General features: G+C 37.5%; 2 protein-coding genes across 3 annotated transcripts; both read left to right on the forward strand.

The window, feature by feature from the left end:
* Positions 1-379: 379 nt before the first annotated feature.
* Positions 380-20,756, forward strand: LOC122651523 (homeobox-leucine zipper protein HOX32-like). 2 transcript variants are annotated; one of them, XM_043844933.1, is made up of 19 exons: positions 380-884; positions 2,468-2,627; positions 3,232-3,347; positions 3,442-3,532; positions 3,667-3,762; positions 3,839-3,952; positions 4,033-4,116; positions 4,808-4,960; positions 5,054-5,128; positions 5,513-5,619; positions 5,710-5,902; positions 6,172-6,360; positions 6,582-6,662; positions 6,986-7,120; positions 7,208-7,533; positions 7,881-7,992; positions 8,469-8,618; positions 8,894-9,047; positions 20,717-20,756. In XM_043844933.1, the coding sequence occupies exons 1-18, from the start codon at positions 682-684 to the stop codon at positions 9,038-9,040; spliced, it is 2,532 nt and encodes an 843-aa protein (XP_043700868.1). In that variant the 5' UTR covers positions 380-681; the 3' UTR covers positions 9,041-9,047; positions 20,717-20,756. The 2 variants fall into 2 exon arrangements, with proteins under 2 accessions (XP_043700868.1, XP_043700867.1); XM_043844932.1 differs by lacking the exon at positions 20,717-20,756 and having other exon boundaries at positions 8,894-9,210.
* LOC122651525 (kxDL motif-containing protein 1-like) lies at positions 19,902-24,531 on the forward strand. The gene is made up of 4 exons (XM_043844934.1): positions 19,902-20,054; positions 21,416-21,568; positions 24,252-24,367; positions 24,406-24,531. Exons 1-3 carry the CDS (start codon positions 19,933-19,935, stop codon positions 24,352-24,354), a joined length of 378 nt encoding a protein of 125 aa, XP_043700869.1. The 5' UTR covers positions 19,902-19,932; the 3' UTR covers positions 24,355-24,367; positions 24,406-24,531.
* Positions 24,532-27,994: the final 3,463 nt, after the last annotated feature.

Genomic DNA, 27,994 nt, shown 5'->3' on the forward strand with positions numbered 1-27,994 from the left:
ACATCAACAAATCTGCAGAGAGAGAGAGAGAGAGAGAGAGGGGTGGTTTTTGCTGAGAGACTGTACTTTTTTGCTTTCTCTCAGAGAGGAACAGCGAAACAGCTACTCATTTGTCAAAAACGTATATGGGGAGGTTAAATGAAAGAGCAATTCATTTCGTTCTTTTCGGGAGAGAGAAAGAGAGAGAGAGAGGAAAGAGGTTTTTCAGGAAAAATTTCAGAAAAAGCTAAACACTCACTAGTCACACCGGTCTTTATTTGCCATCACTGTTCTCTCTCTCCCACCGTCTTTATCTTCTCTCTGTGGGTTGGTTTATTTGGGTCATCTCTGTATTTCCTCTTATCCTCTTCACTTCACACCTCTTCAGGTATTATCTCGAGATGGGTGTCCATGATAAGACCGCTACCCATCTGATTCTTCTTGTTCTCAACTGAGCTTCTCTGGGTTAGGGAGAGTTTCTGATGTGGGAGAGAGGAGGCTCTCTTGGAGGAGAGAGCCTGCCTGAGAGGACCTGGAAGCGTCGTTTCAGTGCTCATAGAGAGTGCCCAAGGCTCTAGTTGTTATTCCCCCCTTGTAGTTCTTTCAATCTTCCGTTGCTCTGCTTTGTTTGTTTGTTTTTTTTTTTTTTGTGAAATCTTTTACCTTTGGTTTTTGGGTTTTTTTTCTGGGTTGGATACATATATGGCGCTCTCGATTAAGGAGTCTAAACAGATGGATTCCAGCAAGTATGTCAGATATACGCCTGAGCAGGTTGAGGCTTTGGAGAGGGTTTACTCTGAATGCCCCAAGCCAAGTTCCATGAGAAGGCAACAACTGATTAGAGAGTGTCCTATACTCTCCAACATTGAGCCTAAACAGATCAAAGTTTGGTTCCAGAATCGAAGGTAAGATGCAGAAATGTCAGATGCAGTAATTCTTGTTCTCTTCCTTCGTTTCATTGAATCATGTTTTTTTTTTTTTTGGTTTGGATGGAAAGAAAATGCGATCTGGGGAGTTGGGTTTTGTGCTTCTCATTTTTTTTCCTCCTCGGTGTCAAAATGTGTGTTCTTCTGGTGGGTTTGGGCTACTTGGCTTATTTTTTCATTTATTTACAAGTGTTAGTTCTGAAGTTGGAGTGGAACAGAACGAGAAAATATTTGGTTTTTGTTGGAATGTGTCGCTACCTGGCTTTGTTATGGTCTTTTGTTTATTTTGAACGCAGAGTGGGTTTGTTTTCATTATTCTATAAAGTATTGGGATGCTATTTTTGGTTCATTTAATAGAAATCTTGGCAAGAATTGTTGTCCATTATTCTGAGTGATTTCAGAAAAAGAAAAAGGAGAATGGGTTGGGGTGATGGAAAAGAAGTTGTTCTGATCTAAATGTTCTTGGTGGTACATTCTTTAATTTTTGTTTTTTCCTTCCTTTGCTTTTTATGGATTGTAGGTTCTCTTCTGTTCTCTTTAATGTAGGCGACTCTGAAAAATAAAAAATCATTTGTTTTGATTTTACTGTCATTCGGGTTATTTTGGTTCAAAAGTTAGGATATTAGAGTCTGAACTTCACTCTGTTGAAGGTATGTTTTCATGCGGATTTAGTTCTGTTTTACTCGTTCATTTGTTGGATTCTGTGATAAGAAAGAGATTTGGCCAGAACTTGTTTATGTATCGTTATTTATCTTGTGAAGGAAATGACGATATTCGGTTTTACTTTCTTATGTATATTTTAAGAAATTTTAGACTACTTTTGGGTTTTCATGGGCTTAAATGAAAGGGAATGGGAATCTTTCAACTTGCTTTAGCAGTAACCTGTCTTGCTCTGCTGAAACCTAAAAGAAGAGCCTTATTTAGACGCATATTAATTAATTGGTCCCTTTTTCTTTCCCAATGATAATTTCATTTTTTGTGACTATTTTTTAATGAAAAAAAGTATATAGATCATGGTTGTCTCAAATATATTTAATTTTTTTCTAGGTCGGTGTGTATATTTTATATTGTTTTACTGGGTGGAGGGGGGGGGTTGTGTTTGTTAAATTGTTTATTTGTTGGGATTTTTTTTCTTGAAAATGTGTGATTTGAGAAGAATTTTCCTTTTTTTTTGTTGCTAATGCTTTGTAAGTCATGACTAGGAACAACTCTGAAATTGTTAGGTCTTAATCATTCAGAATGGGAAGAAAAGGGAGAAGTGGAATTTTTTTCTTCTTAATATTCTTATTTTACATATTCCATATTTTAAAATATCCCAAGAGGCAAATTTTGACTCCTATTTTGCCTGAATGTGGTTTCTATAAGTGAAGTTAGTCTATAGTTGTTTGACTTGGAGAATGGGAAGATAAGTGAGAAGTGGAATTTTTATTCTTATTTTTCTTATCTAAATATCCCATATTTTATGTATGCCTACTGCTATATTGAGGTTTTGTAGTTAAAGTTTCTGTAAAACGAGGTTGTATTCCATTCCCCTAAACTTTCTACTGTAATTCCTTGGACAGATGCCGTGAAAAGCAAAGAAAGGAAGCATCCCGTCTCCAGACGGTGAACAGGAAGCTGACTGCTATGAACAAGCTTTTGATGGAGGAGAATGACCGACTTCAGAAGCAGGTCTCCCACTTGGTGTATGAGAATGGTTTCATGCGGCAGCAACTGCAGAATGTAAGTTCCACCCTCATTTGGCTATTAATATTAAGCATTTGGACCACGGCACATTGAGAGATAAGATCGAAGCTACTATTTGTTATCATTCAAAAGGGAGCTATCTATTGAATGAATTATGCATATCTGTACATGTATATCTGCAAATACATGTTGAATGTCAGTTTCTTTCTTGTATGCTGAGTTTATTTTAGCTGGTGAAATGGATCTTATGAATATATAATTAGAGCAATGGTGTCGATTTCCCACTGGCAAGAAGAAAGCTTCTTTAATGCAGTTAGATGTATCCTTGGACATTCTGCTGGAAATTTTTTTATAGTTTATTTAGCTTTCCCTGTGAATTTTGGGCCACCTTTCTTCCATTATTCGGAGGCACCTCTTGTAGAACCTAGGATGTCATGAGCATTGGCATGCACACATATTCCACATTCATTAGGGCCAAGTACTTGACTCTTAGAGGGAAGAAGATAATATTTGTCAATCCGAACTCTTCTGTGCTAGAATTCCTTTTCATGTGCACCATTTTTATTAAATTTCAGTAGCAGGTCATAAGATGAACATACCATGGTTCAACAATTCAATTTAGCATTTCAATTGTGTTCAGGCACCTGTGGCGACCACAGACACGAGCTGTGAGTCTGTGGTCACGAGTGGTCAGCACCAACAGCAGCAAAACCCAACAACTCAGCATCCACAAAGAGATGCTAACAACCCAGCGAGGTGAATGAACCAAAAAAACTACTCTTTTTCGTACAAGCTATTATAGTTTCTGCTTGTATTTACTGGTGTACTCACAGACTTTTTTTCGTCCCAGTCTTCTCGCTATAGCAGAGGAGACCCTGGCAGAGTTCCTTTCCAAGGCTACTGGAACTGCTGTCGACTGGGTCCAGATGCTTGGGATGAAGGTAAGAAAAGTGACTTTATACAGTCTGGTCCAGAACTCAAATGTTAATTAAGTTTTAGCCTTGTTCCAAAGGTTCAAAATCTTTATTTTTTGCCCTTAGTTTGACCTTTTTTTTTTTTTTTTTTCTCCGTGCAGCCTGGTCCGGATTCTATAGGAATCATTGCTGTTTCCCACAACTGTAGTGGGGTTGCAGCACGAGCTTGCGGTCTTGTGAGTTTAGAGCCCACAAAGGTAATTTTCTTCTAATTTTTTCAAACCGTATTCTTCTATCGATCTGGTGTAAAATATTTGTTTCAACCATCTACAGGTCGCTGAGATCCTCAAAGATCGTCCATCTTGGTTTCGTGATTGCCGTTGCCTTGATGTCTTGTCTACAATCCCTGCTGGAAATGGTGGGACTTTAGAGCTTATATACATGCAGGTTCGTTGTTCTCGTGCAGTTTATTTGACTGTTGGAATGAAGTTCAGGTTTTGTTGAACATTTAGCATTTGTTTTTGCAGACATATGCACCGACCACATTGGCAGCGCCACGCGACTTTTGGACGCTGAGATATACGACGGGTTTGGAAGATGGCAGTCTTGTGGTAACTTATTGTACTCTTTTTTTGTTGTCTTCCTCCCGCTTCTCTCTTTTCTATGTGCCAGTTGCTGACGTCTTGCACACTACAATATAGAGAAACCCTAGTTGCCGAAAGTACAAAACTGCCCCCTCCTACTATAAATGACCCAAAACTTCGGTATTGGAAAAGACTGAACAGTACTTCCTGGATTAGATGGAGATCAGGCCTCACCAATAACATTCTGGCTATTGCCAGCTAAATTGCTCCCAGGTTTCTGTTTTGTGTTGGTTGTAAAACTCAGGGTGCTTTGTTTGTCAATGTCTGAGTTTACTTGCGGTAGTTTCTTTAGAAGGGGGATAATGAGTAGTTTAGTAGTTCCCTAGTTGTTTTGAGACATGCATGTCTAGTTTGGATGGAATTGTAAAAAAGCTTGTCTAAATTTATTGATTTGGTGCTTGGATTTTAGTTGTGTATGACGTAGAAGTGTTTGTGGAATGCGGTGGTTTGTTCTAGATCAGAGTTAATGCAGCTAAGGTGTTAACCCATCTTATGCCAAACATGAGTAGTTTCATGAATAGTCTTACCAAGAAGTGACCTTTTTTAGTTTGTAGACTATTTGAAAGCTAACAATCATTTGTATTTGAATTTTTCCCCCTTTTTACATTATGGTGTGTACCAACTTCTTCTTGTTCTGATGCAATGCATGTATTTGTAGGTCTGTGAGAGATCGTTGACGCCTTCTACTGGTGGTCCAACGGGGCCATCTTCAAACTTTGTCAGAGGCGAGATGCTTCCCAGTGGCTACCTCATCCGGCCTTGTGAGGGTGGTGGCTCTATAATTCACATCGTTGATCATGTTGACTTGGATGTAAGGCCAATGACCAAACTAATGCTTCAACCTTCTGATAGTGGTGTGCAATGCCTTTGCATTTAAGTTTGGCTTTTCTTGTTTGTGAATTAGGCATGGAGTGTGCCTGAAGTTCTCCGTCCGCTATACGAATCATCAAAAATTATTGCCCAGAAAATTACAATTGCTGTAAGTACTCAGTTGACTATTATCATTCTTTTTTTCTATTTTAACTATTTTAATGGGTAGGGGGAGGTTGCAGTTTTCTGCTTATATTCAGTCGAGTCTCTCCTGACATAAACTGTCTATGCTCCTCCTTTGGTAGCAGTCCTTTTGTTCAATTGGCCTCCTCGCTGATGGTATTTTCATGTACTTATTTTTACCTGTCATAATAATTGGATGATAAAGGTTCCCATGCTTAGTCGGTTATTTGAAGGTCAAGTTGTGATAGCAGAAATGAACGCAATATGCTCTGAGAAGAGAGTGAATTTGCTCCTGTCATGAAAATAAAAGCTACACTGTTCAATTTTGTTTTAAGTTTGGGGGTTGTTGACCAGTTTGTTCTTGCATCAGGCATTGCGGCACATTCGGCAGATTGCACAGGAGGCCAGTGGTGAAGTTCAGTATGGTGGGGGCCGCCAACCTGCTGTATTACGGTCGTTTAGTCAGAGATTGTGCAGGTAAGCTGCCGACTAATTTTGTCATGGAACTAAGTTATGCCTATTATATTTTCCTCCAGTGACTTGAATATTTTAAAAACTGAATCTCAGGGGATTCAATGATGCTATTAATGGGTTTGCGGATGATGGTTGGTCACTGCTCAGTAGTGATGGTGTGGAAGATGTTACTATTATGATAAACTCGTCTCCTAGCAAGCTTTTTGGTAACCATGTTAATGCTTCAACAATGTTCTCAACTTTAGGAGGTGGGGTTCTATGTGCTAAGGCATCAATGCTATTGCAGGTAGATCTTTTGAATGGCCATTTGGCTTTGTTGTATTTGGATGGAGTACTATGTTATAGTGGTATTAATTTTCCATTGACAAGTTGTCAGTTCTCTAGTTTTGTTGTCTTATTACAAGGCTTCCCCTCCCCAATCTGGTTTTTTATTTTTTTCCATTTTAGTGTGGGTTCTCTGTAATTGTTCTTCCTCTATTAGTAATATTTCTTAAAACTCTCCTTTTTATATTATTTCTAATTGGAACCCTATGATGGTTCCTCTATGTTATATAGAACGTTCCCCCTGCATTACTTGTTCGTTTTCTGAGGGAGCATCGTTCCGAATGGGCTGATTGTGGAGTTGATGCTTATTCTGCTGCATCTCTTAAAGCTAGCCCTTATTCAATTCTCGGAGCAAGACCTGGTGGTTTCCCCAGTAGCCAGGTCATATTGCCTCTGGCCCATACAGTGGAACATGAGGAGGTACTACATTTTGATTCACTCAAAACTCAACAGCAATAATTTTTTTTAATCTTTTCGATATATCCTGTGTATGCATCCGGTTGTATTGTAGTCATGTGTTTAATCATTTGTCTTTAAATCTGAGATCATTCTTGTTGTGCCCAAGTTGTATCTTCTTCATGTTCTTTTTGAAATCTTCTTAATTAATATTGCTGCGAGCTAACTGACAATTTTCGATGTAGTTCTTGGAGGTGATTAGGCTGGAAGGACATGGATTTTCCCCGGAAGATGCAGTTTTGTCACGGGATATGTTTCTATTACAGGTGTAATTTATTGTAGCTGTCTAAGGTGTCTCTGCTCTGTTATTCATTTGGATTCTACTACTATTAGATTCAGTTAGGCACTAAGTACCTGCTTACAAACGTGGCACTGGTATTGTATTTGGAATAGGATCCCATTGAATGTGTTTCTTCCGGATATTTCCAAAATTGACCTAATTGGACACTCAAAAGTATTAATCAATTCTCGAGACATTCCTGATTTGGGATGTAGCTCATGACATTTGCTGATAATAAACTACCCCTGTTGTTGTCAAGATCTCAAATCAGTATTTCTTATTGACATCTGTTTCTTGCTTGTGTGGCAGCTTTGTAGTGGGGTTGATGAAAATGCAGCTGGTGCCTGTGCTCAGCTTGTCTTTGCACCCATTGATGAATCCTTTGGAGATGATGCTCCTTTGCTGCCATCAGGTTTTCGAGTCATACCATTGGATCCTAAAACAGTTGGGTGACATCTCTGAACTTAGATCGCTGGATTGCCTTTCTTCTGTTTCTTCGTCTTGAGCTCTTTGCATTTGTTTGTTTTGCAGGATGGGCCTGCAGCAACTAGAACGCTTGACTTGGCCTCCACACTGGAAGTTGGACCTGGTGGAGCCCGTTCTTCTGGTGAAACTGCATCAAACAGCTATAACCTGAGATCAGTATTAACTATTGCATTCCAGTTCACCTTTGAGAACCATTTCCGAGAAAATGTGGCAGCTATGGCTCGTCAGTATGTACGGAGTGTTGTCGGATCTGTTCAGAGGGTTGCCATGGCTATTGCCCCATCTCGTCTAGGCTCCCACATTGGGCCAAAACCACCTCCTGGGTCTCCTGAGGCTCTTACATTGGCCAGATGGATTTGCAGGAGCTACAGGTTTGTGTCTCATGCTCATCTTCAACTTTGAGATAGATCTTGTTTTTCACTTGTTAATATCAATTTTTTTTAAAATGTTGCCAACCCAAAGACGCCGTCAGGAGGTTCCAATTCTCTGTCTTCCAAAATTTTAAGTAATAGGAAGACTAAGAGGTTGTCTTTCCTGGTGTTATGAAGTGTAAAATTAATTGCCATCTCCTAAAAAGAGTGTCTTGTTTCAAAGTTAAACGCATGAATGTTGCAAGAGTTATTGATCGTATTCTGAAGCTGCCAGCTGTTTCTTGTTCATATTCTAGTGTTTCTTCCTTGTTTAGCTTCTGCCATTAAGTTTTGTCCCTGCTTTTCAGGTTCCACACTGGAGTAGATCTCCTTCAGGTTGACTCCCAAGCTGGTGATGCTGTCTTGAAACTACTGTGGCACCATTCCGATGCAATCATGTGCTGTTCTTTGAAGACAAATGTAATTATCTTCCTTTCTTTGATGTCCTTCAATATCTGTATTCTTGAATTTTTTGCTTGTGAACAACTTTGTTGGGAAAGAATTTCAATAATTTCTTAGATGAATTAACCCTTTACATGGACCTTGTTTATGGGATTTATACTACAATCCATGGCATTAAATGAACCTTTTTATGGGGTTTAGTACAGAAGGGACTTGCATGTGAATGGGACTGGCCAGTTGACCATCACATGGATCTGACTTCATATTAACCTTTCAATCTGTCCATTTGCTTTTGACTTCCTCTTCTTGTGGTTTCACTGAACTGTGTGTCTGTATGTGCAAGTCCCACTTTTGCATTTGTTATGCGTCAGCTATCCTTGTTTTTCTGAAGCCCTTGGTTTCCTCTGGAATTATGTGAATGAATGCAATTTAAGGGAAAAAAAAAAAGATTTAGTTATCAGGAGTATCTAACATGGTTTAGCTGGGAAAAACAGGCATCTCCGATTTTCACCTTTGCAAACCAGGCGGGGCTTGACATGCTTGAGACAACACTTGTGGCCCTTCAAGACATAATGCTTGACAAGATTCTTAACGATGCTGGTCGTAAGATGTTGTGCTCTGAATTCTCCAAGATCATGCAACAGGTAATCCAACACATTCTCCATATATCCTTGCATAAAATTTTCAAACCTGGGTGATTGAATTGTTAAAAGAGAAAATCATCTGGTGCTGTGGCTAAGTTTTCTTATGGTGGTGACATTATTGAATAAGTTGATTTGGAAAAGCTGTAGTGATCAGATTAGCAGCATAAGAAAAACATAGTTATCTTGGGTAAATCAATTAACTTGTACAATTTTGTTCACTTTAAATCATCATCTGGTAGCCACACTAAAGGTTTTTACTTGTACTTGTGTTGCAGGGCTTCGCATATCTGCCAGCAGGGATCTGTGTGTCTAGCATGGGGAGGCCAGTTTCTTATGAGCAGGCAATTGCTTGGATGGTATTGAATGAGGAGGATTCACATCATTGCCTAGCGTTCATGTTCATGAATTGGTCTTTTGTTTGAAGAACCAATCCAATAGTTTATTTAGTTTGAATGTACTTAGTAAACTCTTTTAGCTATACTTTGCTTGAGAAAACATGTTATGGTAACATGAAGTGATGGCAGTATTGTTTTTACTATGGAACCTTAGCGTCAACATTTCCATATAATTATTAAGTTATGTTTGATGGTTATGATTTGTCTCCTTTTAATCTACTCTTGAAAAGTTGGTATAATTTCTTTGTTTAGATTTTTGTCTTTCTGGCATGGTTAAGTTTCTGATGGCATCTACTGACCCACCATTAGTGGGGTTGTTGGCTTTGTCAGTAGCGAGGCAATTCTTATTGTTATCATTAAGGTCGTTTTTTGGGTCATGATCACATCACTAACAGTAATTATATGGTGTATAAAATCTTATCTTCATTTCTTTCCAAGTCAACAAATGTTTGTGTAAAAATAGTAACTCCATAATGGTGTAATTCTCATGTCAATATCAGGTACTAAATCATGGTTCGTCGTTTGCGGTATCAGTTTTTTTTGACTCAAAACTTGATTCTGAAGATTGATTGGGAAAATTATTCAATAAACAGTAGACATCACTCTTGGTCACCAGTATTTTAGTTCAATGGTGAAATTTTAGATGATTTGTCTTTGGATTGGTGTTGTAACCTGTGTTCTTTTGTTGTTTTTCTCATTAGTGGCTCATGAGGGCCTATTTGAAGTTAATGTGTCTCTAAGGTAATAAGCTTGCATTGTTTGCTTTCAAGACAATGGGTCCAATGAAGGTAACCAAGTAAAGTTTTGCTAAGGTGTCAAATCTTGTTGAAGATTCATGAGTCTCTGTTAGTCTGTCTACCCCTTGGTGAATCTCCCCCTGCCATAATTTTGGTGGATTACTGTACAAGTCTTGTCTAGAGTCTCCTATAATGAAGGTGCTCTCTCCCTATCTTCTATAGTTGAGAGTAGGAAAAGATGTCAGTTGGATCAACAAAGTCCACCCAAAATGACATTGATGGGATGTGGGTAGAACTCACAAGGAAGCCAAGTTAAAATAAAATGATGGAATTATGATCAAATCATAATTCAGCAAAACCCCTGTTTTGGAATCAGCTATGAATGCTTTTAAATTTAATTTTTGATCATTTTTTTTTGTTCTTTCTAGGTAGTAAAATGGTAGATAATCAATGAAATTTGCGTATTCTAGTTTAAACCTACAATAATTTAGAATCTAAAATTCCAAAAATTTAAAGATACTTGGAAATCTCTATTTTTATTTTTTGAGTTCCATTTTCTAGGGTTTTAGTTGAGTATGATCCAATTTGAATCAGCATCAATAAACGCCAACAATGTGCCCTGTTTTGGGCTTTTAAACCTTGAAGGAGGTAGACAAACAAATCTAGTTTAGAAAATCAAGTAATTCGTTCATAAGAGAGGTTAAAAAAAAAAAAAAAAAAAAAAAGAAAGAAAAAGAAAATCATAAGAGGCACAGAGAACGTGAGTCCAACTCTTCTCTGAGCAAGTGGCACCGAGAAGTCTACCTATGAGGTGAGGTAAAATGATATCATACAGTAGAGTAGGAAGAACATTTCAAATGAGGAAGAAAGAGTAAGTGACATACAGATAGAAGCTAATTTATCCTACGCTAGCGGCTTAAAATACCTTTTCCCTTCCATTTATGTATTAAGAATTAACTCTCAATTAAGTCTCATTCAAGATCATTCCATGCATAGGGGGAATGTCAATGGACGTTATGATAATAGAAGAATGTCAGTGCAGGTCCACATGATCAATTTATGAGATGTAGAAAAATTAAATACTTTGACCAACATTATAAAAAAAGGTTAGCCATATACTTAACGTATACCGTATGTATCAATGTGTTGTTCGTAATAAGAGTAAATGTATCGAAAAATCAAAATTTTTAATGAAAGTGAAGGCAAAACCATCCTATACAGCCTGATACAAACGATACCAACGGAATACATATCCGATACCTACATATAAAACTGTGGCTCCTACACTGTTCATGTGGGGATGGTTTTTTTAAGTTTTGTTTTTTGTAAGAAACTCAGTTTGACAAGAACAAGATCTTTGAGTACGAATCAAATGGTGAGACTGAGAGAGACCTTGAGGAGAGTTGGGGGCCATTGTACTAACTAGCTTTGACTAATGACGCAGGAAACGCTGCTGCAATGTTTGTCTGGAAAATAATTTCAAGCAGAGTACTACTACTGAATTTACTGATACTGATGATGGTTGTGTGATGTAAAAGTAGTAAACGAAGAAGAAAGTTGTTCAAAAGGCAGTGACATCATATGGGGGTAACCACAAACACTACTGAGTAGTGAGTACAGACAGAGATACACACATTCTTAAATCTTGTTTGTTTTCTACTCTCATGCCCAAGTAGCCATTGCCTTCTTCATTTGTCTATCTCTAAATATACACACAAAGATTAACATTTTTAGATTGAGATTATGGAATAAAATATTGGTATTGTATCGGTGGATCGGCCAATCTTGATTCTATATGGATAGGCCGATATGGTTAATTAAAAATTAATTTTTAAATAAAAAATGACTGTTTGATCTGATCTGGAATAATTGGACTGATACAATTGATTCATATTAAAATATCGACCGATATGGTACCTGATACTGTAATTTCAATTAATAATTGAGCGAGAGAGAGAGGAAATAACTATTGGATCATGCTGATTCCTCATGGAGAATTCATTACTAGTACTCTCGCTTTGGGGGTTGGGGTGGGGGACTATCTGATATCTTGGTAGGGTTTTATTACATGCAACTGGAAGCCACTGCCATTTCCTATGGGATTGTATTCGGAGGTGGTAAAGTAAAGGCCTGGTTGTCAGTTGCCATTACCCACATGTATTGTCTTCTCCCACCACAAGACAATGGTCATAGAGAAGGATGTGCCTCACGATTCATATGAAGAGGGACACACAAAGTCACATGATCAATGAGGAGAGAGAATGTCAAGAAAATGAGAGACATATGAGTGTGTAGTGTGTACATCATTTTCCCAACACATATAATACATAAATACTTTTCATACAGAAAAATACAAGTTTTGCAAAAGCTTTATTGTAATCCAACATATTTTACTATAGAGTTGTTTTTGTATGATTATAATTTAAGGGAGTGTGTTTCAGACAAATAAAGAAAAGAGTTAAAGAACGCCAACCAGAGTCACGCTTTAGGTATGGCTCCAATGCTTAAACACAGTAATCATCTAATCGCCTTGAAAATGATAGCCTTGCCCCCATGCAAAGGTGGATATCCCATGGAGCAAAACACTCATTTCCATGGCGATTATTTGTCTAGTATGCAACCGATTAGCATTCCTTTGTATCATATTAGTATCAATATCAATATCGATATGGAGACGAATAACCTTACATAAAGGATTTATCAAGGTTGAAATGGTCATATCATCCTTCCACATACTATAATTAAGAAGACACTATTGAGCCGTCCATTAGTGAAGGACTAATGGTACAATAGCTACTTTAGAACAGTTTAACGGTTCAAGTGCCGTCACCTCATTGGATTGTGTAACAACAAAGTCAAACTCAAACAGATAGAGGACATGGATAACTAATCGGGTCACTTTAAAACTGAACCCGGTTTTTTAACCCGATTTGTAAATATTAAAAAAATAAAAAAATACAAGATGCCACCCTACTTGCTAAAAGTGATCATAGGAATCAAATTGAGCTAACACTCCTAAAGTGATTCTGAAATTTCAATTTTTTTAATTCAAAATTATGACTATAATCTGATTTGATGTGATGTACGGATGTGATTTGATAGAATTAGAGAGAGAGGGGGGGAATTTGTCGTTAGTTGATGAGACATCGTAAATAAATAAAAATCAGGGATTTTCAGGTTTTTGTGTTTTTCTTTTTATTGTTTTGCCAATTTTTTTTTATAATTAATGGTATATGAGCCACATGACCGTATTACCTATTTTACCCTTCCTCTCACCATCCATCAGAATATCAGATGTGACGTGACATTGCTTACTTAAAAACCTCTCTCATCGATATCGTATATTTGCAGCTTTATTGTTTTAATGAGGTTAATAGTAGGGCCCATTTTGATGACGTGGATGCTACTCGTGATTCTTCCTTTATTAATTTTTGCTTCTTTCGACCTGTCGCTGCTGTCTGTGCTGCGGCGCTTTTTTTGCTGCTGTACCCTCAGGGAGTTAAATGTTGCCTTGTAGCTGTGGCCTTCTTGTGTAGTACGAATCTACGATGCCCCTACTAGCTTCCTTGTAATGACGAAATTGTCCTTTCAAATTTAAAGGACTTGCACCAAGTTTTGGCCCTTCGGGGTTTCTTGGGTTCGGATTTTGGGGCGGGTGGGGGGGGAGAATTGAGCTCCTCTCCGGTTAGCCCAGTAAGCCCAAGGGCATTCAATCAATGGATTGTATCGCATACATCTCTAGGTGTGTATCGAGATATGTGCAGCATCTTGGATGCTCCTAGGGTACTTCTTGGACGTTGAACTCCTTGATGAGGAATCGGATCCGAAGGGGGTGTCAAAAATTAAACCAGGTCGATTGATTGAATGGATCAGACTGAATTATGGTTTATTTATTTATTGGTTTGGTATTGGTTTTAGTTTATAAAAATAGTTAAAACGATCAAAATGAATCATTCAGATCGAAAATGAAAATTCAATAAACTTGTTAATATCATTCGACATGAATTTTTATTGTATGCGGTTTTCTGATCGATGCGGTTCCCTAGTGCCTCTCACAAGAGGAGGGTAGACCTCACCCAGGCAGGGTATTCGATCAGATGCCCCCGATGGGTCCCACCCCCTCTTGTGAGAGGCACTAGGAAACCACACCGATTAGAGAACCGTAGACGATAACGATTCATTTGACACCCCTAGGGTCAAATCATCACCAACTCAAACAAAAAAAAAACGAGAGCCGTCTCATGGCTTAGTGGTGGTGGTTGCCAATGGAGTAGAGCGTTAGCCTAAACCTAAGGAGAGGTCATGTGTACATCTTGTTATTCGTCCCCCCAAATACTCCCCTTCCCCCGGCCGCCCTTCGAAAAATCCTCTTGAACCCAATTCAACAATAGAAAACTTATATTAGGTTCAAGTTGGGCAAGCTCAACTCACGATTTGATTGGGGCCGGACCAGACCAGCCACACAATGACTTGCGCTTGAGTTGCCACGTCAGATGGCACAGCCAAGTCAAAGACGTGGTCCTTAGGTTTGGTCCAGACAATACAAAATGGTTCAAAACTGGTTTGGCAAAAAATTCGACCTACCAAACTGTAATGTCATAAAGGAATTCCACTTTTTTGCTACATTTTCATTTTACGAAGTGAACAATAATTGATCGAAGGGTGTTTGTGTCTTTTCTGAAATCCTATCCTGGTCTGGCCCGACCTTACGTCGTGTTTTGAACCTTTCGAATTGCACAACGGCTGCGAAACGCTGATTACACGAGCCCACAAGAAGTTCGCGTGATATGATTTAACCACGTGGCACGGTCCTATTGAGCGAAAAAACGACCTCTAACCTTATACCCCTCCATTGCTCAAAAGACGTGCCCCAATATCACATTCGTACAGCTACGTCGTCGCAGGCGTAAGCCAAAGCCTGATTTTGGCTTCCCCAAAATATCCCTGTACTTTTTTACTATTTAAGGACCTATCCCTGCAGGTCCTATAGGTTTAGGGTCTTAGGATTAAGTCACACAATGTTGTCCTTGGTCCATCAATGCCAAAACTACAGAAAGCACCCTTCTGTTTGATCGAAATTACCAAAACATCCCCAATAGCAGAAATAAAAAACGTATAGGGGCCATAGGGCTTATCACACATAGACGAAAGCACCCTCACTTTAACTACCCACAAAAAAACAAAGTTCATACAGAAATTAGGGTATATTCGTCAATCAGTGGGGCGCACAATCTCGAGGTAAGCGTAGGGTCATTTCATTAGTACTGTTGTCGGAAAAGCAGACGCACTTTCCGACCAATAACAGACACGTAAAAAAGGGCAATGTTTGCTTCTGCCACGCCAGAATGGCATTTCTGTAATATTATGACGATGGTATGTGATGATGATATGGATGCATACAATGCATGGATGATGATGTGAGGTCCTTCATAAATGATGACCTTAAAAATAGATAAAGGCTCGTGTATTCACGCGCCTTTATAAGACCGACCAGGGAGAATAGAGAGAGAGAGAGAGAGAGAGAGAGGGGGGTTTTGAGGGTTTCTGGTTTTTCTTTATCTGTGTTTGAAGTTTCGAGGCGTTTTAAAGTTGAGTACGAAAGGCTATGGATTTCGAGCCTTGCAAAGAGCGTCATGGGGAAAGATCTGGTTTTCTATTCCGCGTGGCAACTTCTCTTTCTGCTTTTTTCTAAAAAAATTTAATCTTTCTCAAAACGAAACACTGAAGCAGCAAAAAAGGATACATTTTTTTGAATCTGGTCTCTCTCTCTCTCTCTCTCTCTCTCTCTGTGTTTCTGTCCTTTTCCCAGGGTAAAGATTTCAGAGGATCAGCGTGCTTTGAATCCCTTCCAGATGGAGATATTTATGGACTCGAGAAATTTAATTAACTCTTGGAGTTTGGGGAAGAGAGGATTGGACTTTACAGAGATACGGAAGCTTAGTTAGGGTTTTTGTGGTGGAAAAAGAAAGGAAACTAGCAAAGAAGATCTGAAGATGCGTGTTTTTTTTGGCTTTCTTAGGTCATAGAGATGATGATTTTTTTTGCTATGGTTTGAAATGGTCTGATCATATTTCCCATTTGGTGAATGAATTGAAGAGGAGAGTCATATTAACTGTTCAAATCATGATTTTACACTATACGGAGCTAGAGTTGATTTCATTGTAGAGGGGGAAGAAAATATGTTTTTGAGTTGCAGGGTTTTCATAAATTTCTGATTGTTCAGGTGGGGTTTGGTGAATTATGGGTCTCGAGAAATCAGACGTTTGTTTTCATGGAATTTCATTTCCATTTGGTCTCTCAGCTTATGGATTTTCTCAATTAAAATCAATGAAATTAGGTCTTCGTGAGGAAACCATATTTGGATTTTGGACTGAAAAACTTAAATTCTTGGCTCTGAACGGGTAAACTGGGCCTTTTGCTGGGTTGGGAAGGTTTGGGCTAGTCCAAACACTCGGAATTTAATTGAGATAATCCATAATCTGAGATTTAGGATGTGGGCCCAATATCAATTAGGCCCTAGTTCAACCCAAGAAGTCGGATCAGAAGCTTGCACAGCCAAAATGCATTGAGACACTTAGAGGGGCTTGAAATTGAGGATTCCATAAAAGTGGGGTTTTGCAGGTTTATGACCCTCAATTGGCTTTGGACTGTACTTAGAGTGGTTCCCCCCCCCCCCCCCCTTTTGGATCATGATTTGATATGTGTTGATAATAAAAGTTAGGAAGAATATATTTTTATACTAGCATAGTGATAGTAGAGTTAACGTGAGGAAGAAAGAAGGTGGGGGAGGCGAAAAACCATTGTCATTTAAAACGGGAACGGCAAAAAACCTTTACTCAGGACATATGAGTTTTAAATGTTTAAATTTAAAAAATATTATATACACATAAATTGTAGGTTTAAGTTCTGTTTTTCTATGTTGGTTAAATTGAAGTCGGACAAACAAGCTTTATCTTGGTTCTTTGAGGTTTATTTTTTTATTTCATGTTATTTTATTGGTCCAATCGAAACAAAGTGGTCTATGGCCATGAGAAACCAGATTCAATTTGGGTGATGAAAAATGTTGATCATTGGTTAGGTGATTTGGAATTATCCCCTTTATTGTTCATCCCTCTAATGTTTTTTACCAATCTGAGGAGACTTCTCAGACTACTTCTTCTCACTTACTTAATTATAATTTTTCTATTTTAATCTGTGCAGGATTTCAAATCACAAATTAGAAACAGCAGGATGGGCTTATCTCCTTTTGATAGATGGCACTTTTAAGTTGGTTGCTACAGGCTGGATCAAATCTTCCCACAAGTTGGAACCAGAGCTGGTTTGTATTCGTACAGGGCTAGATCATGCCTCCAGTTTAGGTTTGAAGATAAAGGAAATGTGGTGTTCGAATCAGCTGATCCTCGGTATTCTTCCTTCTCCAAATACCAATCCTTGGCCGTGGCATCTCCTTCAGCATGTTTTATATATCAACTCTATTGCCCAGGACTTGGATTTAAAGTTTAGTATGATTAAGAATTCTTTGTGTTCTGCTGTAATCTCTAATTTGGCCATAAAGGCCCTGGACTCCAACTCCTTTCTGTATTCCTCTCTTTAGTTTATAAAGTTTTTATTCTCATAAAAAAAAAAAAAGAGTCATGTTTTATTATTAAATTTTAGTCTTCTTTACATTTTAAGTGAGGCCAGACAAGGATCCACAAGAGGCCAGCGGGGCGGCCTAATGGTTCCACTTATTATTATACTACTACGGCTACCACTTACAACCTTACTTAGAGAAGGTAGGGGGTAGGAGGGTCAAGCACTCGATTTCTCCTTAGACTTATGTTAGATCTCCATTGGCTAACTGAGCTAGAAGCTCATCCCTCCACCAAATTCACATGTTTTGGGTCATTGAGGTTGTATTAAACCTTAGGAAATTCTTAATTGTCATGTTCTGCATGCATGATATTTAAAAAATATGGGTATTGTTTCAAGTTTTGGGTTTAAATTTGAGAGCGGCCACTTTGTACAAAAAATGTCAAAAGTTAGGTTCATTTCCAATTCAAACCTCTTGGTTTTACAAAAGCATCATATGGTCCAAGTTAAGGTCCCTTGTGTTAGGTTTTGGGGTACACACTTGCCATATATGAAGGTTTTGAATCAATAATTTGACTTTAATTTGACTTTTATTGTGTAGTAACATGCCTTATAATGGAGGTGTCCCCAATCCGGCTTGAAACTTTAAACCTTAGGAGAACCTTAAAGTTTGCCATATGCTACTTGCACGACAATTTAATTGGCATAGGCTTAGGTTAGGAGTTGTCATTTGGTTTGATGGTGTTTGGGTTCAAGTTTGAGAGTTGGTCACTTTGTGCAAAAATGTCAAAAGTTAGGATCATATCCAACTTTGGGTCTTGCGAAAGCATCATATGCTCTAAGTTATGTCCCTTTGTGTTGGGTGTTTTGGGGTACACACCTATGGGTCATTTGTGTCTTTATCCAAACACGATCTATGGAATCTTTCACATCGTGAACCTCATGAAATAGGAATGGTAGCTTAAAGATAAAATTTTATTGACGTGCATTTAGTTCAGTTACACTGCAATTCAGATGAGGCTGAATTTTTATGAACTGATAGACCCAAGGTCCTTTACTCACATGTTAAGTCTCACTTCAATCGTTGTTGCCCAAGTGGCAGGATAAAAGCATTACAAAATCTAAGACAACAAGAAGGTGCATAGAACTACATGAACATGGGAGGGTACGGCATTAGATGAAAAAGTAAATAATTGAATTTGAGACTGAAATTAAAAATGGGAGTGCATAGAACTACATGAACATGGGAGGGTATGACATTAGATGAAAAAGTAAATAATTGAATTTGAGACTAAAATTAAAAATGAGGTTGCGCCTTGAGGTTAACATTTTTCATTTTTCAATCATTTACCCACTCATAAGGGTTTAAAAATTGTGGGTTAGGCAGCTGATGTGTGCTTGCTCATTGTTCATGTTTATAGGACCCTTCATCAAGTCTGTTAAGGTATGGCTAGCATTTTCTTCTTTTGCAATTTCATCCCATATAGAGGGTCATACACTCAAATATCTACTTGGATTCACCACCAAAAAAAAAAAAAAAAAAAAAAAAAAAAAAAAAAAAAAAACTATTTGGAAGAGATAATTGTGGGTGCAAAGTAGAGATACATGTTAGTAATCTCTATTGGGAAAATCTTGTTGTAACCTTGTAATCAATGTTTGTGAAAATGAAGTTGTAACGTTTTTTTACTATATTAGTATAAGGATAAGGTTTTCCTCCACTGCTCGATGAACAATTGAACATTCAGTAGGGGGTGATATAGATAACATGTCCACAAAATTTCAAACAAAGCTGCAATGCGACAGATATTTAAGGGCATTTGAGAAGCTTATCTCAATGCGTTGTGAAGGAAAAAGCTGCACTACCAAGTATAGTTTCTATGTTCTAGCAAGGTATCGCATAGAGGAAACCAAACTAAATGAAGAGGAGGAATTGAGGAAAGTCCCAGTTGGAGAAGAAATAACATGGGCTTGAAAGTTAAATGTAGAAGCCTTCATAAAGGGTTGCTACTACTATAGCATGCCAAACTGTGCATGAATACCAAATGGGTCGACCGGCCCAAACACCCAGGGCATGTTCAGGTCCTATGGTTTGTGAGATTGGGCTGGGGCTTATGATCTAAAACTAGGGCTTTTCCTGGGCTTGAAGTTTGAGGCCCACCTTATAGATAGACTAGGCAAGGGGTAAGCTTCAAACATAGATGGCCTTGTTTTTCATAGCACCACATGTGCCTTCGGAGTTCAAAGCTTTTATGAGAACGGAGACTACTGAAATCTGATTCAGTTGTGTTTGATATGCATTGTAGGTTGATTTCGCATTCTCGGATGATAACAATAATTGTTTTCACAGCACCACATGCACCTTCAGAGTTCAATATCAATGCGAGAAACCAAGAGTGGGGGTGGTTAGGAGTTAGAACTAAGAAGCAGATGCGAATTATGACATGGGCTTGAGAAGAATGTCCAAAATGGGCCCTTGAGGGGTTGGGCTTTTATCTACCCAGCCCAGGTCTCAGGTGCTTATCAGTTATCACATTGTAACGTGTCAGAATTTGAAGATAACTAAAGAATTGGTTTTAAGGTCTGAAGCTTCTACCGAATCTGCAAATAGCCATGGAGATAGAGCAGTCGGAGAAGGAAGAGATCAGAGATGCTTCTGAAGAGCTTTCTCTGCAGTTCATGACACTTGTTAACGCTAACGATCTGGACACGCTCAAACAATTGCAGCACCTAATGTAATCTCTCTCTCTCTCTCTAATTCCGCCTCTCTTACTCTGTTTTGATTAAAAGTTAACACTGAAACTGCATTTTGTGGCGTTCTAAACTAGGGTTTCTGCAGGATTTTTGATGTCAGTGTTATGGTAATGCAAACATTGTCATCTTTAAGGTCATTCTATGGCAGAGTGTAGGAAAGCCATTAATAGTTAATGGAGTAGTAGGTGCTACGCCGGGTTCAATTTCATTATTTGAAGTTATTTATAATTCACGAAAGTTGAAGATAGTGTTCATTAGGAAGATATTCGGCATATAGTGGGGTTCATGTTTGAGTAAATTGTTCTTTGCTACAATTGATAGTAAAAATTCTGATGTTTGGGTGTCTACATTTTATGTTTGAAGGGAACTCCTTTTTTTTTTTTTTTTTTTTTTTGAATTAATATTGTTGGTCGACCTTTCGAGATTTAAAAAAAAAAAAAAAAAATGGTTAATGCTCTGGCCTTGATGGTATTGATAGACTGGCTACAGTAAGATTTTGGAAATCTGAATGATCATCAATATGTGATGTTGTGTTCAATTTCTTTGTTTTTGTGTAAGATTTTGGTATTGATCATGTGGTTTCGTTACCTGCATGAAGTTATGTTTGGTTTGTTTTCTGGAAACTACGACAATTCTGTTTCAGGTAATTTAAAAAAAAAAAACTTGTATAAAAGTAAAAGGAAAAAGAAACATTGGCGGATCTGGTTTTAGTGGTTTGTTCAGTTTATCAGTAGGAACTGCTGGTGGGTTTTACTTAGTTTGACAAAGTGTTTTAGATAAACATCCAGAACGCTTAATGATAAGCCCAACTATTTCCCATCTTTTTGGTAATTGGGATGCTGTCCCCGACAGGAAGAGCACCTGGTAGCTATCCCCACCATGTGGAATGAAGAAATTAGTCTTGAAATACTTCTTTGAATGTAAAAACACGATTGGAAGTTTATGCCTCCATGCCCAGAAAAGAGGTGGTCCCTTTAGTTGGGTAGTATTTGTTTGTTAATTGTTACTGCAAGTTGTTGCTTCTGCGCATGACTATATGCAATTAGATGGGTAGAACCAATGATAGTAAATTTATGTATTGCGTTTTTCAGTTTTTCCTTTTTTTTTTTTTAAATTTTCTGTGATGAGCTAACTTTTCTGACCTCTTACTTCAATCCTGGTAAGTGGTACGTTTTTTTTTTTATTATTTTATTTTAAATAACATGATGCCTTCCAGTAGAAGTCTTCTCAGCTTACAATGATTATTTGTGATAGTATCATGATTCTTAAGATTGTTTTCAAACCTCTGTGTATTACTCGGGACTCTGTCTATATTGATATGGTGAAACTGTCTCTATTGCAGTTTGGGAAGGTTACAGGATAGCAATGCTGTCTTATCCCATTTGAACAATTTTTCAGAGCACTGCTTTCAAGAGATTTCTGGTGATTTATATAAAAATATACGTCTCATAAGGTCCATGAAGACAGACCTTGATTACATATTTCAGAAGCTGAGGTAGGAACCACAATTTCTTACCTTTGTTATTTTGATTAAGAGCTCAACTTTTCATTCTATACCAAATTTTTATGTTTGTGGAGCTCCCAAGGGACACTGATACCTACTCTGTCATTTAAATGTTACCTAATCCAGGAATTGTTTTTCTGTCGGGGACTGTGGTACCACCATTAATGTGTCCATGTATTTCTCACTTGCAAACAATGAAAATTTCAATAGTTAATCTTCATAGTGCAGTGTCATGTGTTCATCTTTCTATCTTATCAGTCTTATTTGGTCCTACTTTTGAGGTCGTCCATAGGGGAAAAGAAGTGATTTGTATTCCAATCAACTGGACTCATTCTGACTGCTGTCACTGTCTAAAAAGAATTTTTGGAAACTTTATCGATACAGATAAGTGACATAGAGGATTTATTTTCTTGGAAATAAGCCTTGGGTTGGGTTATGTATGTGTTGGGCTTTTGATCCCATGAGTTTTCTTTGTAAGTGGCGACTTTAATGGGCCTAAAATATGGGTAGAAAGTAGGAAAACTGGATTTACTTCATCAGTTTAGTTAGAGTCATGTTGAGTCAGTTTCTTTCACTATTTTAGTTTCCTATTCAGTTTATTTTACCTTATAAGTTAAGAATTGGATCAGGCTTTTCCTTTTTAATGTTTGAGACTTTGAGTCTGTTTTTGAGTCTTTTATATAAGTTTGTAAGGGGGTACAACATTTTTCATGAATTTGATTCGTGAGATTGAGAGAAAAAAAAAAAAAACATAGTTTTATGCTTTGCTCTGTGAAAGAGTATGGTGAGAGACCAAAATATGGTGAGAGGCTGTGGGTGAAAGACCTGAGTTTGAGAGAATATTTTTCTTCCCTTTTTTGATTTTTTTTTTTAAAATTTTATTTTATTGTTCTGAAATTTTCTGCAAATTTGAGAACCGATCAAAGTATTTACTGTTGCTGGACCTGAAGTTTGTGATGTGCTTGTGGACTGGTTATCACTTGTGACTGGTCTCCATTAGGTCTGTGGAAAATATAACATCATTCTTCACAAGGTTACCCCATTTGATTATATGGTTTTCAGCAGGAGATTGGGGGAGGGCTGGAAGGGAATGGTCAGTGCTCTCTTGATTGTGTGACCTGTAGACACAGAAGTAGGTGTGGGAGAACTTTCTTCCTAGCAACTGACAACCACACAAGTGTTTAAACAAGAAGTCTTAGACCATATCTGGGCCACCTAGTTATTACTAGGTACATTACACTGAAGGAGTTTCCACAGATGATTGTTTTCCCTTTCACTTTTGAGGGCCCAAACTTTTTCTTGCTTACAAACTAGGGTTCTTAAACTGATATCAGTTTCTGTAAATAGTTCCTTGTCCTGATATTGCATTTGCTAGTAGATTTTCTAACTTTTTGAATTTAGGAGTGGCAACAGAGATATAGTAACCCGTCGCAGACTGAAACATGAAGTCATCTACGTTTATTCGTTTGAGTGCTGGAAATATTTTGGGTCAGTAATTAATATTTATACGTGTTTGATTCTTTTTTTTTTTAAATAAGTTCAACCCAATAACAGGACTTATAACTGATTTGTAAATAAGCACATTTAAGCAAGGAAGAAAAGGCCTTCCTAGAGGAGCACTCCCTTTCAAGCTCATCATCTATGGAATTATGAGATCTAGTCCTATACTGGAATGAGACATTCCAATCTTGGACCAAGCATCCCGTGTCTGATCAGACCTGAATATCACCTAGGATTTTCACCCCTTTGAGTCATCAATCTATTCACTGTGGCTGAACCCCTTTCCTTTTCTAATCGAGTCCCTTGAAAAGTGGGTTTTGTTGCAATCTGGTACATAGAGTTTTCATATCCGCAACATTTGGATGGTCCTTTTCTATTAGTTAGCCAAAAGCTAGACTGTGTAACCCCTATAAACTGTTTTCTTGGTGGGGCATAATAGGGGACTTTGCTTCTCATTTCACTGAATAATATTCACTAGTTGAATTAAATGTGATTATAAAACACCCTCAAAAAACATAATAAAGACTCGCAATGACTGAATCTTAACCACTATTAATGTACTTTGATTGTTTACTTCAGGAATAACACTTCCCTGTTATCTTAACTTTTGTTGTATCATCATCTGGTACTGTCTTCCTGGGGACTAATCACTGGCTAGGGGTTTTGAATCAAAGCATGGGCATCTGCAACTAAGAGGGAGCAGTAGAGCGTCAAAAGAAGAGCCAGATCAGTCAACTTCCATTGATTATTGATTCGACTAGAGGGACTCCTACCAGCAAACTTGGCGCCCCATGGAGACGCAGATATATTATCAGTAACAGAAACTAGATCGAAATACTATTAGGATGGAACAGTCTAGTAAGACCTTGTCAAGAGAAGTGGATAACCAAACCTCTAAAATTACAAAAATATCTCCGCTATGTCGAGTCCTACACTGCCCTTTCTGGGAGGGGGTGCATTGTTGGTTCTGGTGGGGGCCTTCATAACGTCACCTATCTGGCTATCTCATTGTAGTTCTTTTATTTGCTTTTTTTTCTTTCTTCATTATTCAACAAATTTATCATTCACTATGTTATTCCATTGGGTTTGTCATCTTCCCTCTTCCTAGAAATACATCGAGCTTGTTAGTTTCAAATCATGGTGATGTAGTTACTTTAATTTGATTTTCTTACAGAAGCATGAAGGCCAAGATCATGGCTACCTATCCAGATGCATTTCCTGATCCTTCAACAATGCAACAGCTTGACCAAAGACCAGACCTTGAAAGGCTTCAGTAACATCATCTCTCTCTCTCTCTCTCTCTATATATATATATATATATATATATATATGAAGAATGAGCATGTGGGGTGTTAGAATTCAGTGATTTTGTATATATAGTTTTCTCCTTGGTTTAAACTTGCAATGTTGGTTGTACACGACATGTGTTCAATGTCTAGAGTAAAATTATTATTTAAAAAAACGGGAAGATAATTACAATTGAACTTCTATTTTCGATTATTGATATCTAAAACAGGTTCATTAGTTTACTTCTTTTCTTTTATTGCTAAATAGTGGGGGGAAATTTAAAGAGAAAGAGAAAGATTGTTCTTTCATGTGAACAGAACATACAATCAAACTCTACATTGTTAAGGTTTGAGCATAGTATTGATGCTTTCAGGTTTGGATAAGAAGAATTACACCTGGTTTTAGGTATGTATATGACTCTTCCACAATAAAACTGTTAGTGGAAGCAATTGCATTCGCCTTAGTAACAGTATGATGTGGAAGAGTAGTAAATGGAGGATATATTGCATGGAGTCCATCTTGTCCTTCAGTTTTCATGAAATACTGTCCTAATTTTGCCACATAGGTGTTAGGTTTTTTTTCTTCTTCTTTTGAGATGTGAGAAGCCATGCTTGGGCACTTCAAAAGGAAAAGGTGTACTTGGCTAGAAAGGGTGGAGTAAGGAGAGGGTTCCCCACGCTGCTAGTATGGGAAGGTGAGGTAGATTTGGTCAAGGTTCAAAAACTCGTCTCATTTTGGTGTTTTGACTAGGTTGAAACCAATGAAATTTTGAAATTTCGCATTCAAGAAATGGTTTTTTTTTTTTGGGGGTTCATTTTGATGTTTCGGCAGGCAAATGGCCACAGTTAGTTCAGAAATTTAAGGGGAAACTTGTTTTAGGCTTAATATACATATTTAAATCTTCAAATTAAAAAAAAAAAGCACTTAATTTGGTGTTTTGGATTTGCACACTTGGTTGGAAGAAAAATTTCTTTGATTATCCCTATTTTTTATTTTTTTAAAAACTATTTTTCATAATTTTTAAAAATAAAAAATAATAATTTACTAATACAAAATAATTTTCGACACCATGAGGTCGTAAATCGGCCAACGGTGATTAACATATATATATATATATATTATATAGTGATTTGTTTTCATTAGGCTGGCACATCTAGCGTACCATGTAGCATCTTTTCATTTCTAAGAATTTTCACTCTTTTTGGTTTTTTTGGTTGAAAGAATTTTCACTCTTTGACCCTCTCAGGTATCTGTTAATCAAGGTTATAGGTTCGGTATCGGAGGCCGTATTGGTTTTTAGCCATACTGATATTGATACGTTTATATGAGTTCGATATTGGGCCATATCAGTCTAGGATCGGACGGAATTTCGAAAAAATAGATTATGTATCGGCCAATACCACCAATCGATATTCGTATTTGTCTCCGGCAATACCTATCGGCCAATACAACACTGATACCTTGATCCTTGGTGTTAATTGACTCTTAAATGCAACCCAGCACATGTTCATGTAAACTTTAACCCAAAGCCATTCTTTTCAATTTTAGACCATCGACTCAGTTTTTTTAACACTCATGGTGAAAAGAGAATCTCCTCACCATGGAGATCTGACCGTTTGATTAGCATGGGAAAATGTATTTTTGACTCAAGATGTGAACGGATCGGATGTGATCGGATTCAGATATTCCCTAGTCGAATACGGATACCTCTAAATAGATTCGGATGTGGATCGATTTCGGATTTTCGACCATCCGTTTACAGCTCTGCCTTGTATAACTCGGATCTTCTTTCCCCTAGCGGATACAATTCACTCTCAATCCATCTCTTAGATCATAATTCTCTTTTCATCATATTCTAGAACCTGTTAAATCGTCAAAAACCCTCAAAATCATTATTTACTTAATTTTTTATTATTAAGTATTTGAAATTTTTTTTGGGATGGATTTTATTGGAGTATTCGAATATTTTCTGGATATCTCTAAACGAATACGGATGTCCCTAAACGGATACGGATGCGAATTCAAATTTTGATTATCTATTTACAACCTTATTTTTGACCCTCTATATTAGGGGTGGGAGTTAACGATGACACATATGGTAAATCATATGGTCATATCATTAGTGGTAAGGGGATTCTTCCTTCTCCATAGGTGAATGTACTAATCCTACAACAAATTGACATAAACTTGTAAGTGATTCTTCCATTTATTTATTTCATTATGATTAAATAAATGAAATAATAGTGAGTAACTTCGGGCTAATTTCTACTGGTTTGATGGGTTTCACCCATTGGGAAGTTCTTCCATGTAGCTTAAATATTTTTGGGCCAAATAGACGGATGATGTGGCAATTTTGCCATTTTGATAAGGAGAACATAGGCCTAGATCAGCCACGTGTCAAATTTAAAATTAAACTTCAGTCAAATCCCCCCAATCCATGTCCATGCACCCCTAGAAACTCCGACAGTAACTGCATTCTCTCACTACCCTAAATTTTCAGAGCCCTATTTTATCAATTGGCAAACTCTGTTAATGATAAACCTTAATTTGTAAGAAGGGACCTTGGGATCTATTCACAAAATTTAGAACTAATTCAAGCTGCCAAATGGTAGATATTTGGGCCATAAGAAACCCTCCTAGCTTGCCCATGAAAGAACCCAGATTTCTTAGTTTTATGAATGGATCTTTCTTTTAAAAAAAAAAATAATAATAATAAACTCCACAAAACTGGCTTCACATTAATGTGCCCTTAAATCTGGTGAACGTGTGAGAAAATCTCATGAAAAAGTGAAGTATCTATAAATTGGAAACTTGCGGGTCTAGGTGTCATTTACCCTAAAGTTATTAAAAGAAAACCAGGAAGACATACCCATTGTATTTCCTTCTAGAATTCCATGGATAAATGAGTTCTTCGTTCTTTAACTCATCCAAACCTCATCAATAATAAACACCTTTGGAAATAAATAAATAAAAAAAAAAAAACTTTGGTATAAAATCATATGATACTCAGTTCATCCTTCCATCTTTGCGAGGTGTTTTCATTTTCTCTCATTACATCTTTATTAAAATATACTTTCCCTTCTCCAGCCCCATCCGCAGTCCTTGCAGATTTATGCAAGTTCAAGATACACTAAATTCCCTCTTTTAAGATTTGCAGATCTATTTAATTCTGAGAAAGCTTAGTTAGGTTGGGTTGTACCTTTTCCCTTGACCAATTGATCTCATGTTATTTGTTCATCATCAATGAGTATGCTACTATCAATTATCTGGGATATTGGAGTAAGCCAAATTAATGCTTTTATTCCTGCAATATTCGTCTTAAGCACAAGTCAGCTTGTACTTCCTTTTCTGTCACCGACATATACGAGAGATTTATTTAAACTACAAACTTTGCATTTCACATTCATGCCTTGAATTTGAATTGGTCGGGGGAACTTAGCTGTAAAAGCGGAGCTGCTGAACTCACTGACAAATGAAAATTGGAAGGAACTAGGGAACAACTGACGAATCCCTAAAGGTTTAGTCAGCGTCATACGAAATATTGTAAAACAAACGTGAAAATCGTTGAAAAAAATGGGACCCTTGCCGCCTTTTACAGGTGGTGAAGGAATTCTTAACTGATATGAAAAT

Source organism: Telopea speciosissima, chromosome 2 (genome assembly GCF_018873765.1).
Source record: "Telopea speciosissima isolate NSW1024214 ecotype Mountain lineage chromosome 2, Tspe_v1, whole genome shotgun sequence".
NCBI classification, from domain to species: Eukaryota; Viridiplantae; Streptophyta; class Magnoliopsida; order Proteales; family Proteaceae; genus Telopea; species Telopea speciosissima.

Bases quoted from the DNA above. Each gene is read 5' to 3' on its own strand.
- LOC122651523 (XM_043844933.1), top strand. From the start codon at position 682: ATGGCGCTCTCGATTAAGGAGTCTAAACAGATGGATTCCAGCAAGTAT. The intron at 6,361-6,581 runs GTACTACATTTT...TTTTCGATGTAG, and splicing joins ATACAGTGGAACATGAGGAG to TTCTTGGAGGTGATTAGGCT. The intron at 8,619-8,893 runs GTAATCCAACAC...CTTGTGTTGCAG, and splicing joins TCTCCAAGATCATGCAACAG to GGCTTCGCATATCTGCCAGC.
- LOC122651525 (XM_043844934.1), top strand. From the start codon at position 19,933: ATGGAGATAGAGCAGTCGGAGAAGGAAGAGATCAGAGATGCTTCTGAA. The intron at 20,055-21,415 runs GTAATCTCTCTC...TCTCTATTGCAG, and splicing joins AAACAATTGCAGCACCTAAT to TTTGGGAAGGTTACAGGATA. The intron at 21,569-24,251 runs GTAGGAACCACA...ATTTTCTTACAG, and splicing joins TACATATTTCAGAAGCTGAG to AAGCATGAAGGCCAAGATCA.